Source organism: Nyctereutes procyonoides, unplaced genomic scaffold (assembly GCF_905146905.1).
Source record: "Nyctereutes procyonoides isolate TBG_1078 unplaced genomic scaffold, NYPRO_anot_genome, whole genome shotgun sequence".
Lineage (NCBI taxonomy): Eukaryota > Metazoa > Chordata > Mammalia > Carnivora > Canidae > Nyctereutes > Nyctereutes procyonoides.
The window spans coordinates 35,470,522-35,487,438 of NW_026575131.1; the positions used below are offsets into that span (position 1 = coordinate 35,470,522).

Below are 16,917 nucleotides of genomic sequence, written 5' to 3' on the forward strand. Positions count from 1 at the left end.
CAAGGGACAGTGTCTGAGGTGTACTGGCTGAGAACTGTCTCCATGGCTACCAGATTTCCTAGCAAGAAGATCTGCACTGATAGTGGGTCCTTGGCCACCAACCTGGGGAAAAGATAGGTGCTGGCCATACAACTCCTGAGTCACTCTGGCCAGCCAGCCAACAGGCTTTTCCGTGGAGTCCCCTGAGCTCTCCCTGGGTCTGTTTTGGTCCTCGAATGCTAATGCTTCATTTCACTGAAGAACTTGGCTGACTCAGGGAGAAAGTATGTAAAGGGGGGCCCCTCTGGACCTCATGTCACTTGAGATGAAAAATGTTATGCTGCCTCCATACTATAACAATCTGAGACTATAAACAATGATTTAATTAATGACCATAGAAGAATACTTGTTCACCGATGTTACGTGGTCAAAAACCCCATAACTGACGCAACGTGAAGCCAATGTTTATATGGGCACAGATGACTGGAACCTAACATTTTGATGGCAACTGTTACTTTGAAGAGTGGCAAACAATGACATTTTATTCTCAAGGCCCTTTAGAAAAGTAGCAGAGTGAGGAAGGCAGAACTCTTGAGAGAGACTTGCTTTGGCAGGGAAGGCAACGACAGATTTGTACAGGAAGAGAAGGAGGATCACTGTGGAATCCAATGGCCTGGCCAGCTAAGCAGCTACTATTACCTCCTTGGGTTTTCCAAGTTGCTATACTCAGAACTTCTAAATCGAAAGGGCTACATTCTATAGCCAGGCCCTGGAATACTCTGAGTTGACTAAATTGTCTTCAAAAGGATGCTTCAAAGATTCTTATAAACAATGACTAAAACTAAATTATGGTGTAATATTAGTTGATTAAGACAAGACTTCAATTTGAGTAATTTTCATCAGCTGGACACAGACAGTGGTAAAAACAAGAACCCATGACTAAAGGCATACTAGCTGATGGGAAGAATTGCAATCTGATGTGGCAGGAATAACAGCAACATTTTTAAAAATTTGAAAATGGAAAGGAACTCTTTCTTTTCAAGACCACAAAATAAAGGAAAAAATGGGGAAAAGTGTAGCTCGCTCAAGGTTTTCAAATCTCAACAAAGTTCCAAAAATTATTTCAACAATAGCCTCTTCACTCAGAGGAAATCTGGGATTCACTCAGCCTCCATAACTTCATGCCTATGTTTCTCCTATACTCCTCCCTGAAGTGAAGCCAGATGCATTATTCTGAGACCATCAGAATTGCTGATAACTTTTAGTGAGGCAAGCCAGCCAATCAACTAAAATAATTATAAAATGTGTTATGTTAGCACTTCAAGGAAATGTTGAAACCTCCCATGCAATTCCCTACTTTGTAGATGAGGGAATTGACATTGGCTTAAAAGACTGTTCCAAGTGGAAGCAGATAGTTCAAGACAATGTTGAACAAAGGGAAAGGTGAGCAAAGGTTATTTACTTGGCCACACACCTTTTCCCGACCCACTTCCCACACCCATCCAGCCATTGTGCTGAGACCCCACAGAACGTACATACTTTTCTCCATGGGCTTACCTCTGCCCACACCCAATTCAGCAGCGGGGAGACCTGGCCCAAGCTGAGGGTCATAATCTTTTCTGGAGGGAGGAAGGAAGGGACTTGAAATCAGAATTTAAGGTGCCGATCAGTCTCAAGTGGAGAAGATATAAACTCTTCTTCTTAATATCCTGTCTTGTCCACAATGTGCTGTGTGGACAGATGAATGTGCATGGCATGGGGTGGTCATTTTGAGATGTGTCCACACCATAGCAGGGGAGGTCTGTCTACAGAGAGGAAGAATGCCAAGGAGCATAGACAGAAACCAAGGAGGAAAGGAATGGAAACACAGCTCCCTGGCCCCTCTTGAGATATGAGTTTCCCTTCCCACTGGGTTCTGAGTCACCCCCTTTCCTCTCCAAAACACTCCTCTTTTTAATTTCGGAGAACAACTTTGGTTGCTTGCAACTAAAATAACTTTGTCTTAAGAACTGGGATATGCAAACTCTTCATGGAATCCTCTTTCCTCCACTAAGGCACCAACGTTGGAACTTTTTAAAATAAAGGATGGCTTAGGAGACAATATTAAAACAACAACAACAACAAAACACCTAAATCCATCAAGACTAGTTTACCATGTGATAGGATATGTCTTCCTTTATAAGTATTTATAGCCAATTTACTCATTTTTCAAACATGAAAGGAGTATTCACTCTGAGCAGGATAGCAGGCTCAGACTCTCCCTGAGTACACATGATGAAATCAAAGCTAAACGCTGCTGTCATGGAGCATGTAGCCTCTGAGGGGAAATAAGACATGCCTACAGACCAAAATGGTACCAGGAAATAATATTGAGCATTTATGTGCCAGGCACCATGCTACCAGTTTTACCTATACAACCTCATTTCAGGTGGGGCAGGTGTCATCACTACCATTGTTCTATAGGTGACACAACTCAGACCCAGATGGGTTTGGTAACTTGTACATGAGTTGTGGATGGTGGAGGCTGGATTTGAACTCGAGTCTAGGTTAAGTCTCTAGGAGTCTCAACTCTACCATCTATTTGCCTCCTATGCTTTGCCTTCTTGGTTGTGTGTAACATGAAAGGAAGCCCTTAATAAACTAGAAGGCCCTGTTTCTTCCCTCCCTCTGGCTTCCCCAAAGCATCATTTCAGACACACGACAGGGGATTATTAATCAATAGACTTCAGAACATAGGAAAGACAAAATTATTGAATACTTACCATGTCCCAGCACTGAACCAGGCACTTAATATACACCGTTTCATTAATCTTTATATTTAGTAGGAATCAAAGGAAGAACTATTACCAACATCCTGATTTTGAAGATTAGAACACTGAGGCAGCTTAAAGTTAGTGAATTTAATCAGTTAAGTAGGCTACATTATGCTATGGGAACATATCAAACTGGAAATATCAGTGGCTTAACACAAAGGATTTTTTTTTTACATATTATTTATTTATTTATTCACGAGAGACACAGAGAGAGAGGCAGAGACACAGATAGAGGGAGAAGCGGTCTCTGTGCAGGAAGCCCGATGTGGGACTCAATCCCGGGACTCCAGGATCATGCCCTGAGCCAAAGGCAGATGCTCAACCACTGAGCCTCCCAGGTGTCCTAACACAAAGGGTTATTGATTAGATACATATTCAGTGTGGGCTGGCAGGGGACAGGGGGAGTAGAAGGGCATCAGTCCCTGATGATCCCTCAGGGAGCCAGGCTGATGAAATTGTTTCATGACTATTCCATCTGGAACATGGAGTTTCAGAGTTCACAAGAGTAGGAGAACAGAGAATGGACACTATCATACCAGCTCCGGAACGCTTTAGCCCAGAAATGACCCAGCTTGGTTTTGCTTACAGCCTATTGGCCAGAACCAGTCTTGAAGTTCCACCTAACTACATGGGGACTGGGAATGGGGAGTGAGTGCTTGGATATCTGATGCACAGTAAATTGCTCTGCCATAGTAATACTCCCAAGCTCACCCAGCTACTATGCAGCAGAGCACAGAGGTTCAACAATTCCATTTGACTATGTCCTCGAAATTTGCAAACACATTTGGGAATTGTTACAAGTCTATTAAAAAACCATTTAGAAACACCCAAATCTTACCCTAGAAATCACAGCCTTCTCTTAGCACTTTCTACTTTCTCTTAATTATCCCAACTTGTGCGCATCCTAGGAGAAGTTACTTGTGAGTTGAGTACAAGATGGCAGGGAACCTACCTTTGTTGGCACAAGCCATCCACTTGAGATTGTCTGCAAAAGCAGCCTCTCGTCCAATGAGGTAGGTGAAGATGCGGACCTGAGAGGAAGAGGAGCACAGACATCAGGGATATGCACCTTTCACCATGCTGCCCAGACCACATGCATGGCTCCCGCACATGTGGTTTACCTCTTTAATGCCCCAGGCTTCCCATCTGTAGGAACATATTTAAGACATTTGAAGTACAGTCAGCTAGAAATATATTCAAAACTGGAGCCTTTGATCTTTTAAACCATATGGCACTGGTGGTAGTTGTTTTTCGGTGTGCAACTCACGACAGAGGAGAACAACTCGAAATGGGAAACGAGCAGCCTCACAGGCCTGGATTTGCTGCCCACATATGGACAAGGATCCTCTAGGTCTGGACCAAATCCGCACCATTTTCCTAATCCACACAGGAAACACAGAGTGTGCTCTTCTTGGGCATATGAACGCCACCAAAAGACCCTCAACATTTCCCCCCAATGGTGAGGACAGGCTACATACACTCTTACCATCTGTGGTGTCTGGCGTGATTTTAATAGGTAATTAACTGGGACCAGAGGCACGGCCGGTAGCCAGGAGACCAAGAAGGACTCTTTCTAGCCTTCCTAAGCTTTTGGCTTCCAAAGAGCCGAGAACACATGTAAAGCCCTGACTCTTCCATTTTGGACTGCTTTTTCAACTCTCTCTCAGGAGGCCTGAATTCTTTGAAATAGAGCACAACCCATCTGCCAAAGTAGTACTTGAAGGTTAGATGGAAGAAAGATAGGGGACTAAAAGGGTTACGACTCTTGGATTCAAATTTAAAACAGTATGTGGATTCAACAATACACGGTCCAAACAAAACTCTTCTGGCAGGCCAGGCATAGTCCTATGACTACTACTCTGTGGCCAAGTTAAAAGAAGACATGCCATCAGATGAAGATGCTGGATATGTGGCACAAAAGGCTTTTTACCAGCTGATGTCCCTTCAGCTCATCAAGCCTGGTCAGGCAACCCTACTGGTCCTTCAGCACTTTTATTATAGTTACAGCTAACTAGTATCTCACATGGTTACACTTGTGAGATTGATCTCCAGTAGACTTTCCACCTGATACAGGGAAGGAAGGGCTGTGTCTCTTTTTCCCTGGTTGTGTCCTGATGGAGCACAGTACTTAGAACGTGAAAACTCAATACATGAATGGATAAAAAGATACGAATGCTCCAGAGTACAGAAATACAGATCTTGCTTTAATTAATTAATTAGTTCATTATTTTCTATTTTCTAAAATAGGCTCCATGCCCAACCTGGGGGTTGAACTCATAGCCCCAAGATCAAGAGTCACATGCTCTACCAACTGAGCGAGCCAGCCAGGTGTCCCCAGTCCCCAGATTTTGTTTTGATCATAAATATTCTCTTATCTGGGCATTATAGCTCAAAGGTAAGTTTGCAGAAATATTAAAATGCACATTCTCACTATGGAGCCTCAGCCTGCCCATGCTTGTGTGCACCAAGACAGTCCTTCTAACCATCACAGCTCCTACAAGGGGGCTTCCCAGGTGGCTGAGCAGGCAAAGAGAGTTTTGCCTCGCTTCATTCCCCTTACTCTTTTCCACACTCTTCTCAATGGAGTCACATTGAGAAAGGATTGTTTGTTTGTTTGTTTGTTTGTTTATTTATTTATTTATTTATTTATAATTGGGAGATTCTGGCTTCTTTTAGGGAAAACAAGAGAAGAGTCAGCCTTATATGCCCAAAGGTAGTTGTCATTGACCTCCCCCCTATTAAAAAGTCACTTCCCTGTTCACTTTTCCTGCCAGGGCACTGTTGGTATTTTGCTGAAGATGTCTGATTTAGGGAGAAACTGAGGTTCAGTTAAATAAAATGATTTGCTTTAATTTCAAGTCCTGATTCAATGGGAAGGTCTTCAGAGACCTCAAGATAACACTGGGTCCTCCCTCCTCTCAAACTCTTGAAGATGCAGGGTCTGTCCATTTAGAAAACCCCAATCAGCCCCATGGCCCAGAGCCAGCATCCATAGGAGCCAGCTCTGGAATCCCATCTTTTGAGACTCAGACTCATGCTTTTTAAATAATTCTTCACCTCCCACTTCAAATTTAGGCTATTTAAAGGGAAAACACAAGACCAATAAAAACTTGCATCCCAACTGGCTCTTAACAAAACAAAGTTTAAGAGATAGCTCTTCAGAAATGAAGCTAGGAGTCTACCTTTGTATGCAAAGAGGAAAGGGTCTGGCAGAGAGCAGCCCAGTTGTTTTCAAGTAAAGATACCTAAACATACCGAACCTCCTCTGCCTTCCAGATAAAGAACCTCAGAATAAACGGAGTTCTCTCTCGGCAGCATAGTTAAAACTCCAGGACAATGCTGTGAATCACTGGCAAAACTTCTATAATTACTCACTTAAAAAGATGGCAATCCATTTGGAAAACCAGTAGGATTGTGCCAAACTTCAGACCAGACATGATTGCTCAAGTATAATTGTGCTAACAATAACTACAATAATGGAAACCAGCATCTCAGCCTCCAAACCCCCACCATGCTCCTACACCACTGCCCTGGCTCCTACAGTTAGCACCATCCCTTGGGTCAGGTACATGATAAGGGATTTACAGGCATTATATTTATTTTGTTGGTTTGTATTTTATTTCATTGCTTATGAAAGAAAATCAGAATCACGTTCAGTATTTCCATTTATGTGGCGGCCTTGGCTCCCTGTGGACTGCCCTCCTTATCTAAGTAGAAATGGCAGGGAAATGACTTGTCACATCTCTGCCTATAAAATAAACATAATCAAATGATACTAGGTTCACGCCTTGGATTTCTCACAATGATGCCTTTCAACTGGCAACAAAAGAGAAGGGATTTTACTCCAAAATAAATATTTTGGAGAGCAATTTAACAATATCCATAGCATTTTAGAGTTGTAATTTTTTTCAGGCCCAGTAATTCTACCTCTAGGCATTTATCTTAGAGCCAAGAAAACAAATAAAATGCCTGTAGGGGACAAGCAGGTATTAGAGATGACACGAAGTGGTAGATATATGGAAAAACTATTGAGTTGCACATCTTCTTAAAACCCGTTTCATTTTTTACATTTTCACAAATACACAAAAATGATAAAAGTACAAGAATGTTCATCTTCATTATTTGTAATAGTCAAAAACTGTTAGAGCTTAAGTGTCTCTTGATAGCTGATTGCTTAAAAATGTTATAGTGTATTCATGGAGTGGACTATCATGCAGCTATGTACTCATGCAAAAAGGCATCTATTACAAATGGGTAAGGGGAAAAAAGCAAGTTGTAGGATATTGGATAGCATAGAACACTATATATCTTAAAAGGGATTTATACTTTTTACTTCACAAATGTCTACATCACTTGAATGTTTTTACAAATGAACAAGTAATGCTTTAAGAATTAAAGATCATTTTAGGGGTGCCTGGGTGGTTCAGTGGGTTGTGTTTGCCTTAGGCTCAGGTCATGATCTCAGGGTCCTGGGATCAAGCCCCACATGCCTGCTAAGCAGGGAGCCTGTTTCTCCCTCTGCCCTTCCCCCCTGCTCATTCTCTCTCTCTCTCTCTCTTTCTCTCTTCCTCTCTCAAATAAATAAATAAATAAATAAATAATCATTTTTAAAAAAATAAAGATCATTTTAAATGAGAATAAAGTAATTACACTATAGTTTCCTCAACCATTCTATAAGGATATGGGAAGAATCAATGTAGCAGTGAAAATTTAATATGAAAATTACGACATTACAACCCAGCTCTACATCTTCTAGGGTGGGCTGCCGTACTCTACTGTTCAGTTAACTGAGTGCAAAACCTCTAGGAGTAACATAACCAAATTGTTCCTCATTTCTATCAGCAGATTCTGTAACCTGAGAGATTTTATTTCCAACAATCAGGGATTTCCCCAAGAAGCACCATTAGAGAAATAGTCACAAATTTGCCTCGAGCCTAACTACTTTTCAGATCAGAGGTGGTTCTGAAAGCCAAGTTCATAGCACGAAATATCAAGGGACAGAGCCATGGCACAGTTCAGACCACAGCGGGATCAGGACACACCAAAGCTCTTCAGAAAGTCAGGCCTTGACACTCATCATCTGGCATGAAGGCACCACTTTCGTTAATGCAGCATAAAGGCAGGGGGAAAAAGCCTGCATAAACCTATTAGTTCATTTTGGTCTCCGATTCAAGTTTGTATGGTCTTTAAATGTTCTATAAACCCAATTAAGCTTCATAAAATGTTAGAATGTGGACATTTCAAAGTTCAAAGTCATTTAATTTAATCTGCTTAGTATAAAATTTCCCAAGTGAAACAAACAAAAAAAATCAATCCAGTTTTTCCAAAAAACAAATTATGCTCTGACTCATGTAGATCCAATTCCTACCAGAAATTTCAGGGGTGCCATTCCTCTTAACTTGGGTGAATATAGGTAGTAATGAACCAAATATCTTCTTTCTAAAGTCATTAAAATAGAGGAAGAAGAGTACATTCTGGTAGAGCTATCATGGACACACTGCACAGCCAGAAAACAGGCTGCCAGCCCCCCCCCCCCCACGTCCTTTTGGTAACAAATGGGCTATCACCAATGATCAGGCTTTTGAGATAGTCCAACAGTAGCAGGTCATCATCCCTCTGTCGCAAGTAGCTTCTGAATACCTACTATGAACCAGGGACCATTCTCGGAGTTGGGGATAAAATGGGTAAACAAAAACAAACTGTCTGTCTTCAGGGAGTTTACATTTTCATGAGAGTGAAACAGATAATTAATAGCAAATTCGTATCTAATATTTGTTTGTTTGATTTAGTGCTTATGAAGAAAATAAGCAGAGTAAGGAAATAGTGACAAAATGTGCTATTTTAGGAAGAGAGGAAGGGAAGCCCTCCCTGGTAAGGTAACATGTGATAAGGGGATCTGGACAAAACAGGGTGGGGCAGGGGGAACAAGACTCATGGCTGCTGGGGGAAGAATGTTTCAGGTGAAGGGAATAGAAGTTGTACAAAATCGTTGAGATAAGCGTGCTCAAGGGATATTGAAAAAACCAGTGGAAATGGAGTGGAGTTAATTAGGACAAGTTGTAGAGAATGAATATGGACAGAAAATAGGGCCCTTGCAACCACTGTCAGAGAACAGAACCACAGAAGAAACTGCATAGAAGCCTGACATGAGCTACACATAATCTTGTAAAAGGGCAAATCTGTCTACAATCTAGAGAACAAGTCATGCTCAACTTGGCTGCACATTTGATTTTCCTGTGATGCTCTTACAATTCTGAATGCTCAAGTCTCATCCAAGTGTAAATAAATCAGATCTTCTGGAGCAGAGGGTCTTTTAAACTCCCTTGATTCCAATGTGCAACCAAGTTTGAGAACTACAGATATAGGGGAACAGGGTAGAAGCAGACACTAAAGCAGGAGGCCACTGAAGTGTTCCAGGTAAGAAGTGAGTGTGGCTCTGGCCAGGATGGGGAGAGGTCTTGGACTTCGCTGGACATCAGAATCCCCGGACCTTGACTCACACATTGCCCCAACACCCATCCTCCAGAGATTTCAACTAAGTAGTCCACAGATCTACATTTTTAAAAAGTACCCATGATGGGTCTGACAGAGGTAGACTGATGGCAACACTTTTAAAGAAACACTGACAAGATGATAAGTCTTGAGTAAAGATAAGTGGAACCAGGAATTAAGAAATCAGTGGAGCCATTTCAAACAAATGGGTTTCTATAGATTGCTAAGGATTGAGGCTAAACTTCCAGGAGTTTAAAATCTGTATGTGGCCTAAGAGAGAGAGGGAGAGAGAGAGAGAGAGAGAGAGAGAGAGAGAGAGAGAGAGAGAGAGAGAGAGAAAGGATCAAGAGGATTTTTTTTTTTTAAAGTTTGTGTCAATCCAACAAGTCAGGAACATCAGACACCAACCAGACTGGGCAACCAAGCATAAGCCAACTGCACTTCCTTTTTCCCCCAAAAAGGGCAGGTCTGTACTCACATGTCCGTAACTATAGCTGAGTTTTCACACCAAAAGGTGCTCCTTGAAATGATAATAACCCCACTCATGCTCCCACATACAGAGGAAAGGACTGAGAACAGCATATTTAAAAGCCTCCAAATACATATTTTTTACATTTATTAAAAAAGAAGACAATCTTTCATTTTAAAGTAACATTTAACTATAAATCTAGTACTTCTACCTTATAAAACATGTAATTTATATGGATTTTCTGTATAAATGCCATTTGCAAAAATAATTGTCCAGTACCTCTGAGTGCCCATATCTACAGGTTCCAAATTTTAATTCACCTAAGTGGCAGCCTCTGCAAATAAGCATGTGGACACACCTTCACATCCTCCACCTGCCCATGGCCCTTTAGGGTCACTGCCCAACTCAATTATCCCCTAAAACACCTCCAGGATTTCTCAAAAATGGTGCACAACTTCGGCTTTAGAAAGGAGTTTCCTGATGTCTTAGGTCTTCAAGGCCAATTTACTATTACTGAATATGTTCTTAATCTGTATCTTCACAAAAGATGCTCCTAACCTACTTCTCTTATTTGCTCATTTCAATGAATTGTGCTTTAGAGAAGCACCTCTGAATAAAATCTTTAAACTCTAAGCAGAAGCTGAGGACTAGAACTTGATTATTCCCCAAATGCTTCATAAATCACCACCAATAATGTCTTCACAAAAACACTGCAAGAGTAGAGGTAGCGCCAGAGAAGGTTGATGCCAGTGGAAACAGTTATACTGAGCAGGCCGCTTTAATCTAGAAGCCATCATGCTCATAATAAAAGATGAAACATCCTTATCCAAAGGATGAGAAATGCACATAAGGTAACACTGCCCTGAGCAGCAGTAAGATGGGACAAATTGAATTAAATTACAAAAGTAATAAAATTTCAACAAATGAATATCATAGATCATTATGATAAATGTGCTGTCATTTGGGGGATGCTCTAAGAGTCTATATAATCTCTTTCCTCTCAAGCACAGTGCCTGATACCTCATGTGTGGTAGTGAAAACATCCCAATTAAAAAAAAAAATGCCATTTGTGATCTTCTGAGCAGGAAGACGCAAGTCCAGTTCTGGGGCCATGTGTTGTGTCAAGGTAAAGGAGGTGTCTCTGAGTCATCCAGAGCCGGCGAACTGGGTTAGCACAGAACACAGGATATGACATGCTGCTTCACAGAGCAGTAAGAAGTCAAGCTACAAACATCCTCAAAGTTGGTGACACAATTCACTAGACTATCCAGCCCTAAGAACTTCATTCAGGAGGCAAAGCCAGTGTTTCACTGTGTCTTTTTATGTTCTCTATTTCTGATGCTCCGATACCTGGGGCCTTGCTGCCTTGGAGGAACTACCCCTCCCAGGGCTAGCTAATTCCTGCAGGTAACAAAGGACTTGCCCACAAGTGCACCTCTGAATGCAAATAAACCAATCCAGGCCTCTTCTTTTTATCAGCTATTCACACTCTGGATCCACCTGCCCTAATCACTCTCTGGTCCGTACTACACAACTAGGGATAACTCCTGTGCCCCAAAGCCCACAGAGATTACTCAGTCCTAAACCTGCTTACTCTGCTTTCTCTCTTTCTCCCCTTGGCAACCACAAGAAGGCTTCACCATCTAGTTTTCTCTCCCTTTCTTTGCCCACTCACCTTGCCTTGGGGCTTCCCCTTGAAGCAGCTCCATGTGGTATGGCATGCTTCTGGTTTCTAGGGGACTACAAGTATACTCAATTTCCTTCACATTAGGCATTTCTAGGTCTGTGTGCCTTACCATATCTGACTCAAGTAAATACTGAGTACCGTTAAAACAGCTGGGAATCAGGAGACCTGGGTTCCAGGTCAGTTCAACTGCACATTTACTGACTTGGCGACCTTGAGTAAGTTAGTTAAACCCTCAGACTGTACTTTCCTCTTGTGTGGGTAACATGTGGACCATCTACCCACTCCCTGTGATCAATAGCAAGCCAGATAATGGATGCAAGGACAGGTCAGAAGCAGTGAATTCTAGTCAGAGAGTTGCATCCGAGTGTATTGGAGACAATTTGCTGTAGTAAAACTAAACAAAGTGAACTGAGGAAAGCCAAATCTCCTATCCCAGACACCCCCTCCACCCTGCCCAGAAGTCTGGTTAAATAGGAAATTGTCTGTTGTGGGTGAAGAAGAGGATTCTTCCTAAGGGAGAGTTTTGAGGAGTCATCACTGCTATCTGCCATTACCAAGGATAAAGGGATTGACAATCCCTAACACTAGAATTACAGCGATGACAACTTCTATTAACCTTGGCAGAGTTGTAAGATCCATTGAGACTTTGGCAAAGGCTGTGGACTTTACCCCTATAAAAAATGCCCAAGCCTGTACACTCACAATTTCAGGTAAGATTGATGAGATTTGGGGTATCTCCTCCACCAAAGACCCAGATTCCCTAGGCACCTCTGGATCTCAGGTTAAGAACCTCTGTTTGATATTTTATATTCTGCACTCTAAATTCCTCAAAAGCAAATTGTATTCTTTGGACAATAAAAATGGGCCCTTCATCTTATGTGATTGCCAAACTGAGAGAGAAGTTCATTTGTTCATTTATATACCCATTCTCCAATGACTGGTGAGTCCCAGATGTTGGCCATTCATGACCAGATCCAGACTTCATATCAAGAATGACTGCTCAATATGTGGGAACAAGGTGGACACACCAGGAGCCCTGAGACAGAAGAGGCACCATTACAAACCTTGAGTTGGCACATCACATCACATCACGGAGCCTTTGAATGACCACATCTAAAGGAAAAGAGATGGAATGGACAAATGGACAGGACACCTGCCTCATTCATTTCTGAATCCATAGAATCTAGTGCAATGCTTGGCACAGAGCTAGCACTCAAATACATGTTGACTAACAATACCATAAAAACCCCCTTCTGCTGATATGAGGGCTCTTAAATTCATTGCCAAGATTCAGACTGCTAACCACCATATGGATTACACATCTGTATGGCTAGGAGGTCCTTCCCTGCTTCCCTTGCCCTCTCAGACCTGGAGAGATAAGTGGTGACAGCGACTCATTCACAGGTATGCCCCTTCTTCCAAAAAAGCTTACAGATTAAACACCATGAACAAAAACATAGATTCATGTGGATAAAGCTGTTAAACTTAGCAGAACAGATCAGAAAGTCTACTTATGTAAAAGAGAAACTAATTATTCTACAAACTGGCATGTTGATAGTCATGCTCGTGAAACATCTTGGGATCACGTCACTCCCTAGCTCAGAACCTGTGATGTCTTCCCATTGCGCTTGGAATATATTCCCAAACCTTGATCACAGCTAAGATGCCCAGAAGATCCAGAAACATGACAAACTCATTCTGGCTTTAGGGTCTTTGCATCCACTTGTCCCACTGGCTGGAATGTTCTTCACTCTCTCACTTTCAGTATCTAACTCCCTCTCATCACATTTGTCTCCTTCATGATACTTGGTACATTTTGTAATTATCTTAATGACTTGTTTATTTTCTTGAATTACATTTATTTCTCCCACTAAACAGAAATGCAGATATTGTGGGGGAAGAATGAGGCACCAGTACCCAACTCAGTGCCCAGGATGTAGTAGATTCTCAGAGATTATCAGTCACCCACTTTCTCTCCACTTGTTTTCATAAATTTTATAAGTCAAAATAAGTCAGCATGGGACACTTGTGAACTTATTAGGGTTAGAGCTCTTTCCTTCATTACCAACTTCATTTTAAATGCGTTCTTATTTTTTCAGACTGATCTGCTAACAACCAGCTGAAATTTCACTTTCTCCTATGATCAGTTCCCTTGATTTCTTTGAAGCTCAGTGATAAATAGGAAGAAATGGAGGGGTGAAAAGCTCTGGTCTTTATTATTACCATCTCATCTTCAAAAGCCAGAAAATAGTGTCTTAGTTGCCTCGCACAGGTGGATCATCAGTTTCATAGTATGTTTCTTTTTTTCCTAGGTGCTGTCCCTTAATTCTAAATGGAAGCCATGCAAAGCACAAAGTCAATTGTATTTTAAATAACTGCTTGGTTCAGGTATTACCTCGCAGGGAAAAGATGACACCCCACAATGGTAATGGTACGTTTGCCAGCCAGATCAGCATATAGGACCAACCAACTTTCAGAGAAATGTCTCCTTCTCCCACTTGGGACAGTTTGAACAGATGGAAAAAGGTCATGAATAACAGGAATGGCTGGGTGGACAGGTGAGCAGAATGCAGTAGATATAAAACAGGGTTGAGAACTGGACACATCCAGTTTTAGAATCTGGGTCTTCCCCAATTGAGCTAGGCAACCTTGGGTGAGTTACTTGATCTTTCTGAGCCTCATTTTCCTTACCTACAAGGCACTGTGGCTAACATAATAGTACCTGTATGACAAGACTGCGGTTAAATAGAACCAAAATGATAGGGGTTGGGAGGGGGGAGGGGTTGTGCTATGAAAGAATTTATATGTGGGGGGTCCTTTCTAAGAGGAGATCTCCTGTGGGGCATTTTGCCTGGACCCTAAAGAGAAAATGTGCAGGAAAGGGCCCAGAGGTGTGAAGCTTGAAGACATGACTTGGCCTGCCAGTCTGGACGTTAGAGGAAAGCTCCTTTTTCCTTAATGTGCTCCCTCAAGTTTGTGTTTGCCACCCAGATGAGGGTACAGGACCAAGACTTACTTGGCCTTGGGCACAAATGTGGTCCTCGTGTGGGATGTGGGCCAAAGCCCCACAGTAAGAAGTAGCATGCATTTGGATAGAACACTCTCTCTGCAGACCACCCTAGTGAATCAGCACAGTGCAGGTTATAGGTCGAGGATTTAGGAGTTTGGAATTCTGCCCAAATCATTCTCAAACTCATTAAAATCAACAGCTGTTGTGAATTCTAAGCTAGTACAGTTCTTGTCACTTCTATTTTCCCAACCAATCCTCCCTGTCACTAAGAATTAGTCTAAAATAGCAGTTTCTGCTGTCAAATTACCTGCCACCTTCTGGGGCTTACTGTCAGTAAGAAAAGTCAAGGACTCATCAGACGACTGCAAGGATATCGTTGAGGGCAGAGTTCATTCCATCTTACCTGTGATTCTCCAAAAGGCAGACAGGTAGGGACATAGCTCTGGGGGTGGGGGGGTGTGGGAGTGGTGGCTATGTATCAGAATCACCTGTGGGGTTTGGGCAATCAGTACATGCTCATTACCTGTACCCCGACCTCTGCCTCCTCCAGGGATTCCAGTGCTCCCAAGACTCCAAACACTCACTATGGGAGCATGCCCAGCTGCAGACCCTACTATGGAGAGTCATAGTTATGACTGACTATGGAGAGCCACTGTTTGGGGGTAGAAAAGTGAGTGAAAGTTCCAGGGGGGAACAGGGGGGCACATGTCTTCTTTCTGAGAAACCCCAGAAGAAAATTTATTTCTTTTATTCAATGAGTAGGAGTTGTATTTAGAATTGTTATGTTTTAATCTTATAGACTGTAAGCCCTACAGCTGTCCAGGGTTCCCTTTTGGCATTGGCTGCCCTCAAGCAGAGGGCTCAAACACCTCCAACAGAGAGTGTTTTTTTGGCTCTACTTTTATTACTATTGGCTCTATTATTATTAGGTCATAAATTTTTTCAGTGCTCTTATCATGAAAGAGGGTTATATTTTGTCAACTGCTTGTAACTGTGAAGTCCTGATAGTCCTTCTCTTAGCTTTGTGCATTGGTTGGAGGGATATTTGAAGTCAAAAGAAGTCTTCCTCATCTTTCCCCCAACTCTTTGCTCCTGGAAATGAACCCTCAGGCATTTCTCACATTTTCTCTCCCCCCCCCCCCAAAGTTCTACACGTTAGAGAAAAACAACTGAAAGTTAGTATGGTTAAAAGGCATTGTGACCAAGAAGCACTGAGGAAGAGGAGGTTGTGCAAGGTAACAGACCATCTCTGTCCTGTAGGAGCTTTCCTGCAGTGGAGAGAAGCCACAAACTCAGAAGAATCAACATGGGATGCACGGGGATGGTGGAAAAAGGTGGCCTGGGAGGCACTGGACAAAACAGCAAAATGTAAACCAAGAAGAGCAACGGGTTTTGATAGAACAAAAAAACGTACACTTGAATGAAGTTGTTAGTCTTGAGAGCTAGAACTTATTTTGTTTCCTCACCATCACATTTTACTTACTCATTGGTTTGTTGTTTTTCTGGAGTCAGGATATTTCATAGGGATCAAGGGCAGAGAAAGAGAGATACTGTGTCCTGGTATCGAGTTCTTTGTTTTTCCCAAAATGTGTTTCTCCTGCCTGGGAACCTCAAGATTGGTCAAAGCTGCTGGCTCTGATGTCAGCAAGGAAATTCTACAGTTTTCCATCTTAAACATCACCTTCTGGGAGATTGGGGCTTTTCCTGGAGGAATACGTTTGAGGACATGAGGCTGCATGGGAAGGAGTGGCCAGAGAATCTGCTGTAGCCTGGAAGCCTACTCTTCCAGAGCACTGGGTGACTTCTAATGACTTGAGGGTTAAAAGTTCCTAATTAATGACATGGGATGGAGAAATGAATTTCTTTGGAAGTTTCTTATTAAATTTAATTCTTGTGATTTTCATCTCCCCTGCCAACACTTAGTCCAAGCCATTAATACCTCTTAACTAGATTAACAGCCAGGCCTCTTATCTGAGTTTTTCCATTGCTATCCAGTCCCAAAGAAAGCTTCTTGCATCTTTACCTTGTAGAAGTTCTAAAGGGGCATTGCTTTCATCTAGAACAGGAATTAAAAGCCACCCTCAACCCCTGTTCTGGTCCCTGCCCTTGTCCCATAATCCTACCTCAGGCTGACCCTCATCATTGTCAAATTCCCACCCATCCACTTCCTCCCAGGATGACCTTTTTCCAATTCACCCAAAACCTGAAGGGTTTTTTCCTGCCACAGGGCCTTTGCACATGCTGCTCTCACAACACTGAAACATTTTAGCATTGCCATTTCCTTCCCATCTTCTTGGTCCTATTATAAAACTTTCCATCTCCCAAAGTCCCTCCTCCATCCTGTTATCTAAAATAAGTCTCCCGGGATCCCTGGGTGGCGCAGCGGTTTGGCGCCTGCCTTTGGCCCAGGGCGCGATCCTGGAGACCCGGGATCGAATCCCACGTTGGGCTCCCGGTGCATGGAGCC

The 16,917-nt window shown here is 42.4% G+C and overlaps 1 protein-coding gene across 1 annotated transcript in view; it reads right to left on the bottom strand.

Moving 5' to 3' along the window:
• Window positions 1-16,917, bottom strand: part of CACNA2D3 (calcium voltage-gated channel auxiliary subunit alpha2delta 3) — an 842,189-nt gene that overhangs the window by 289,112 nt on the left and 536,160 nt on the right. Inside the window, exon 12 of the mRNA XM_055342619.1 lies at window positions 3,745-3,823. Within this exon, the coding sequence (XP_055198594.1) occupies window positions 3,745-3,823 (79 nt within the window). The remainder of the gene's footprint in view (window positions 1-3,744; window positions 3,824-16,917) is intronic.